Source organism: Rhinopithecus bieti, unplaced genomic scaffold, assembly GCF_001698545.2.
Source record: "Rhinopithecus bieti isolate Rb0 unplaced genomic scaffold, ASM169854v2 scaffold_18548, whole genome shotgun sequence".
Taxonomy (NCBI): Eukaryota; Metazoa; Chordata; class Mammalia; order Primates; family Cercopithecidae; genus Rhinopithecus; species Rhinopithecus bieti.
Genome location: NW_016809526.1, coordinates 466,871 through 472,820, shown reverse-complemented (window position 1 = coordinate 472,820; position 5,950 = coordinate 466,871). Strand labels below are relative to the sequence as shown.

Below are 5,950 nucleotides of genomic sequence, written 5' to 3'. Positions count from 1 at the left end.
CACCCGGCCCCTATTTTTCTTTTTAAGGTAAGTTTGATAAGTATTCTTATAGGGAATAAGGTCAAGTAGAATTTTTTTTTTTTTTTTTTTTTTTGAGGCAGGGTCTCTCTGTTGTCCAGGCTAGAGTGCAGTGGTGTGTTTGTAGCAACCTCGGACTCCTGGGCTCAAGCAATCCCCCCACCTCGGCCTCCCTAAGCTGATTTCTTAATAAAACAGAATACAGATAGGAAAATGTGGCCAATAAAGTTTGAACAAGGAAAAACTAAAGATGCAAAGCAGCATGTGCCTTTCCCATTTAGTTGTTTGTAACCCTCTTAAAAAACAATATTCCATTTTCAGGGAAATGCAAACTGTAGTTTATATTAGTTTTACATCTTCATCAATAGAGCTGGCTGGTATGCAGGTAGGATTTGTGAGACATACATAATGTCAAAGTCCCCACCTTGGCATATTCAAACAGCAAATCTATGACGTTTCTACCTGAAACCAAACAACCATATCCACGCAGCAAAAATGCACAGTTCACAGGGATGAGCAAAATAAATACCTATGTTATACTGACAATTTAAAAGCACACTCCTGTATTAAAAAGGCAGGAAAAGCATTGACATTTGTATTTTAATAAAGGATAATAAAAGACAAATTACAGCCAACTGTTAAAGCCTTTTTTTTTTTTTTAATTCTATGGTATAACAAAATCAGTTCAGGGTTTTTTTTTTCTGAACAAATGATCATGATCCCTTGGTCTTTCCCGTGGCATGCTGCTACAACAACACTCTATGTCTAATCAGTCACCTATCAAGTGGCAAGTCTTTCATATTTGCTGCTTATAATTCCTAAATGGCCCATATTGAGTATTTTCATTTCTGGGTAAGGGAAAAAGCATTTTGGTCCATTAATTCACCCACTCGCTCCTGGAGGACATTAACCAATTCTGCTATTACAAAGACGTGAGTGTCATCAATGTCTTGAATGATAAACTTCTTCCCCAGGGCATTGGACTCATCCAAGTACAGCAGAAACTGCTTCATGGCAGGATCACTGTAAAGACAAACACATGATTTTAAGACAGCTTGTTGTCAAATCACACCACAGAGACTTGAGCAATTAAATTTGAACATGTAGAATTTTTAGAATGATTTTTAAAGTTCTGTTACTCAATCCCTCACTTCCTCTCTGCCTTAAGTGTTAACAATTTATAGACATGGCTTCATTTTAGAACTATTAGTGTAAGTTAAAGAGGCAGAGGCCAATGGCAAGATTTTTAAAGAATAATTTGTCACTAAGTGAAAAAAATAAAAGAATATTCAAAGTTTTGTAGTTAGTAGGGCCTAGAATCACAGCTTTCTTTTTTTTTTTTTTTTGAGACAGAGTCTTGCTGTGTCGCCCAGGCTGGAGTGCAGTGGCGCGATCTCGGCTCACTGCAAACTCCGCCTCCCAGGTTCATGCCATTCTCCCGCCTCAGCCTCCGAGTAGCTGGGACTACAGGCGCCCGCCACCACGCCCGGCTAATTTTTTGTATTTTAGTAGAGACGGGGTTTCACCGTGTTAGCCAGGATGGTCTCGATCTCCTGACCTCGTGATCTGCCCTCCTCGGCCTCCCAAAGTGCTGGGATTACAGGCTTGAGCCACCGCGCCCGGCCAGCTTTCTTAACTGATTTAAAAAATGAATTTCTTCCTTGTCTATGCCCATTACATCTAAGGAACCAGCAGGTGTTCAATGTCCTACCAGTGACAAATTAACTTACAAAACCAGTTAAACAGTCACTTTGGTCAGGCAGGGTGTATAGCAAGAGTCATACCTGGATTCAACCCCAGCTTTATCACTTATTTGTATGACCTTGAATAGAATACGTATTTATCTCCCAGAGCCTCTGTTCCCAAATACAAAAGTGAGGCTACCTAACAGAATTGTTTACGGAAATTACAGGAGATAATGTCAAGGATGGTGCTTGGCTTGCTATAGGTACTCAAGGGAAGAGATTCAAATTCAATTTTATTAACTTGTGGTTTTTGCTTTGGAAAGAATAGGATTTACAGCAAATGTCTCTTTCATAAAAACCCTGAATTATGACAAAGGACACTCTTTAGATCTAATACACAATGTGTTTAGCAAAAAATGCATATAAAAATGTCAAGCTGCACCACAGATTTTTGCAATTCTTGAGAAAACAATCTCACATAATCTTTTGGTGTCTTGAGAACTGTCAATATCAATTGTAAAGGTAACAATATAATACAAAAGATGTCACTATAATTTACTGAAAATAAGAAAAATAAGGTTTAAGTACAAGCACAGGTATTAACTGATGCTAACACAGGAATTACTTCTATTCATAGATGAGTATGAGCCTCAGAACTGATTTGGGGGACTTTGGCTTTTACCAAGTGACATGATTTAACTTACAAACTGACTTAAATTTTAATTGTAAGGATCATATTGGCTGCTGGGTTGAGAAAAGATTGGGAGTGGCAGAGGCAAGGATGGAAGCAGGGGACCCATGAGGTGACATCCAGGCAAGAGATGATGATTTTGATGTAGGTGGTAATAGTGGAGGTGATGAGAAGTGGATGAATTCTAGACATATACTGACATAAAACCAACATAATTTGCTAATACTGGACATGAGCTTTGAGAAAGAGGAACAAGGAAACTCCAAGATTTTTGGTCTGAGCAAATGGAAGACTGGAGATTTTTACTGAGATAAAGAGGAATGTGTAAGAAGAGGTTTGCAGGTAAGATCAAGTTTGGTTTTAGGGAGGGCATGGTGGCTTATGCTGTAATCCCAGCACTTCGAGAGGCCTAGGCTGGAGGATTGCTTGAGGTCAGGAGTTAGAGACTAGCCTGGACAGCACAGTGAGATCCTGACTGTATTTAAAAAAAAAAAAAAAGGCCAGCACGGTGGCTCAAGCCTGTAATCCCAGCACTTTGGGAGGCCGAGACGGGCGGATCACGAGGTCAGGAGATCGAGACCATCCTGGCTAACATGGTGAAACCCCATCTCTACTAAAAAATACAAAAAACTAGCCGGGCGAGGTGGCGGGCGCCTGTAGTCCCAGCTACTTGGGAGGCTGAGACAGGAGAATGGCGTAAACCCGGGAGGCAGAGCTTGCAGTGAGCGAGATCCGGCCACTGCACTCCAGCCCAGGCGACAGAGCGAGACTCCATCTCAAAAAAAAAAAAAAAAAAAAAAGGTTTAGTTTTTAATGTTATATTTTGAGATGCCTACTGGCCCCTGAGTGAAGAAGTGAGTAAGAAGTGACCACTGAGGTAGAAAGAAAACCCAAAGAGTCCTGAAAGCGACGTGAACAAAGGCTACTCAGGAAGTGGGAGTGATCAATTCTATCAAAAGCTTACAGGGTATAGTAAGATAAGGACTGAAAATTGCCCACTGGATTCAGAAAGTCACTGGACCTTGACAATAGCAGTTTTGGTGGAGTCATAATAGGGAAAGCATGACTGGAGTGGGTTTCATATGGGAGGAGAGAAATCAGAGACAGTGAAGAGAACCAAGTCTTCTCTTTACTGAGAAATTTTGCTAAAATGACCAGAAAGGTAGATTGGAAGCTAGAAAGAGGGGTGGGAATCTGAAGAGACGGGAATATCAACAGACTATAGGTCTGGCGAAGTTGAAGAAATGATGGGGTGAGATATTAGAGGGAGTGAACTGGAAAGAGGAGGTGGTGGTCAGAGTCTGATGCCTGAAATGACACTGAAGAGCTGGCATGTGGGTAAGGAAGGACAGGTCTAGCTACAACTATGCGAATGAGTGGCTGTGATGAGGTGGAGGATAAGCTCAGTGGAAAAGGAGGTCAGGGAACTGGGAGAACAGCATTATCCTGATACCAAACCCTGGCAGAGACACAACAAAAAAACAGAATTTTAGGCCAATATCCCTGATGAACATCGATGTGAAAATCCTCAATAAAATACTGGCAAACTGAATCTAGCAGCGAGTCGAAAAGCTTACCCATCACGATCAAGTAGGCTTCATCCCTGGGACGCAAGGCTGGTTCAACATATGCAAATCAATAAATGTAATCCATCACATAAACAGAATCAATGACAAAAACCACGTGATTAACTCAAAAGATGCAGAAAAGGCCTTCGACAAAATTTAACAGCAGAAAAGGCCTTCCACAAAATTCAACAGTCTTTCATGCTAAAAACTCTCCATAAACTAGGTATCGATGAAATGTATCTCAACATAGTAAGAGCTAATTATGACAAACCTACAGCCAATATCATACTGTATGGGCAAAAACTGAAAGCATTCCCTTTGAAAACCAGCAGAAGAGAAGGATGCTCTCTCTCACCACTCGTATTCCACATAGTATTGAAGTTCTGGCCAGGGCAATCAGGCAAGAGAAAGCAATAAAGTGTATTCAGATAGGAAGAGAGGAAGTCAAATCATCTCTGTTTGCAGATGACATGATTGTATATTTAGAAAACCCCATCAACTCAACCCAAAATCTTAAGCTGATAAGCAACTTCAGCAGTTTCAGGATACAAAATCAATGTGCAAAAATCACAAGCATTCCTATACACCAATAACAGACAGAGAGCCAAATCATGAGTGAACTCCCAATCACAATTGCTACTAACAGAATAGAATACCTAGGAATGCAACTTCCATGGGATGTGAAGGACCTCTTCAAGGAGAACTACAAACCACTGCTCAAGGAAATAAGAAAGGAAAAAAACAAAGGGAAAAACATTCCATGCTCACGAATAGGAAGAATCAATATCGTGAAAATGGCCTTACTGCCCAAAGTAATTTATAGATTCAATGCTATCCCCATCAAGCTACCACTGACTTTCTTCACAGAATTGGAAAAAACTACTTTAAACTTCATATGGAACCCAAAAAGAGCCCACATAGCCAAGACAATCATGGGCAAGAAGAACAAAGCTGGAGGCATCACACTACCTGACTTCAAACTATACTACAAGGCTACAGTAACCAAAACAGCGTGGTACTGGTACCACAACAGATATATAGACCAATGGAACAAAACAGAGGCCTCAGAAATAACACCACACATCTACCACCATCTGATCTTTGACAAACCTGACACACACAAGTAATGGGGAAAAGATTCCCTATTTATTTATGTATGTATTTATTTATTTTTTTTGAGACAGAGTCTCACTCTGTCTCCCAGGCTGGAGTGCAGTGGCCGGATCTCAGCTCACTGCAAGCTCCGCCTCCCGGGTTCACGCCATTCTCCTGCCTCAGCCTCCGGAGTAGCTGGGACTACAGGCGCCCGCCACCTCGCCCGGCTAGTTTTTTGTATTTTAGTAGAGATGGGGTTTCACCGTGTTAGCCAGGATGGTCTCGATCTCCTGACCTCGTGATCCGCCCGTTTCGGCCTCCCAAAGTGCTGGGATTACAGGCTTGAGCCACCGTGCCCTGCCAAGATTCCCTATTTAATACATGATGTTGGGAAAACTGGCTAGCCATATGCAGAAAACTGAAACTGGACCCTTTCCTTACACCTTATACAAAAATCAACTCAAGATGGATCAAAGACTTAAACATAACACCTAGGACCATAAAAATCCTCGAAGAAAACCTGGACATAGACATGGACAAAGACTTCATGTCTAAAACACGAAAAGCAATGGCAACAAAAGCCAAAATTGACAAATGGGATCTAATTACACTAAAGAGCTTCTGCACAGATAGAAGAAACTATCATCAGAGTGAACAGGCAACCTACAGAATGGGAGAAGATTTTTTGCAATCTACCGGTCTGACAAAGGGCTAATACACAGAATCTACAAAGAACTTAAACAAATTTACAAGAAAAAAGCAAACAACTCCATCAAAAAATGGGCAAAGGATATGAACAGACACTTTTTTTTTCTTTCTTTTTTTTTTTGAACAGACACTTTTCAAAAGAACACATCTATGCAGTCAACAGACATATAAAAAAATGCTCATCA

The 5,950-nt window shown here is 40.8% G+C and overlaps 1 protein-coding gene across 1 annotated transcript in view; it reads right to left on the bottom strand.

The window, feature by feature from the left end:
* Positions 1-600: 600 nt before the first annotated feature.
* Positions 601-5,950, bottom strand: part of GTF2H5 (general transcription factor IIH subunit 5) — a 15,167-nt gene continuing 9,817 nt past the window's right edge. Inside the window, exon 3 of the mRNA XM_017889661.1 lies at positions 601-1,041. Within this exon, the coding sequence (XP_017745150.1) occupies positions 861-1,041 (181 nt within the window). The 3' untranslated portion in view covers positions 601-860. The remainder of the gene's footprint in view (positions 1,042-5,950) is intronic.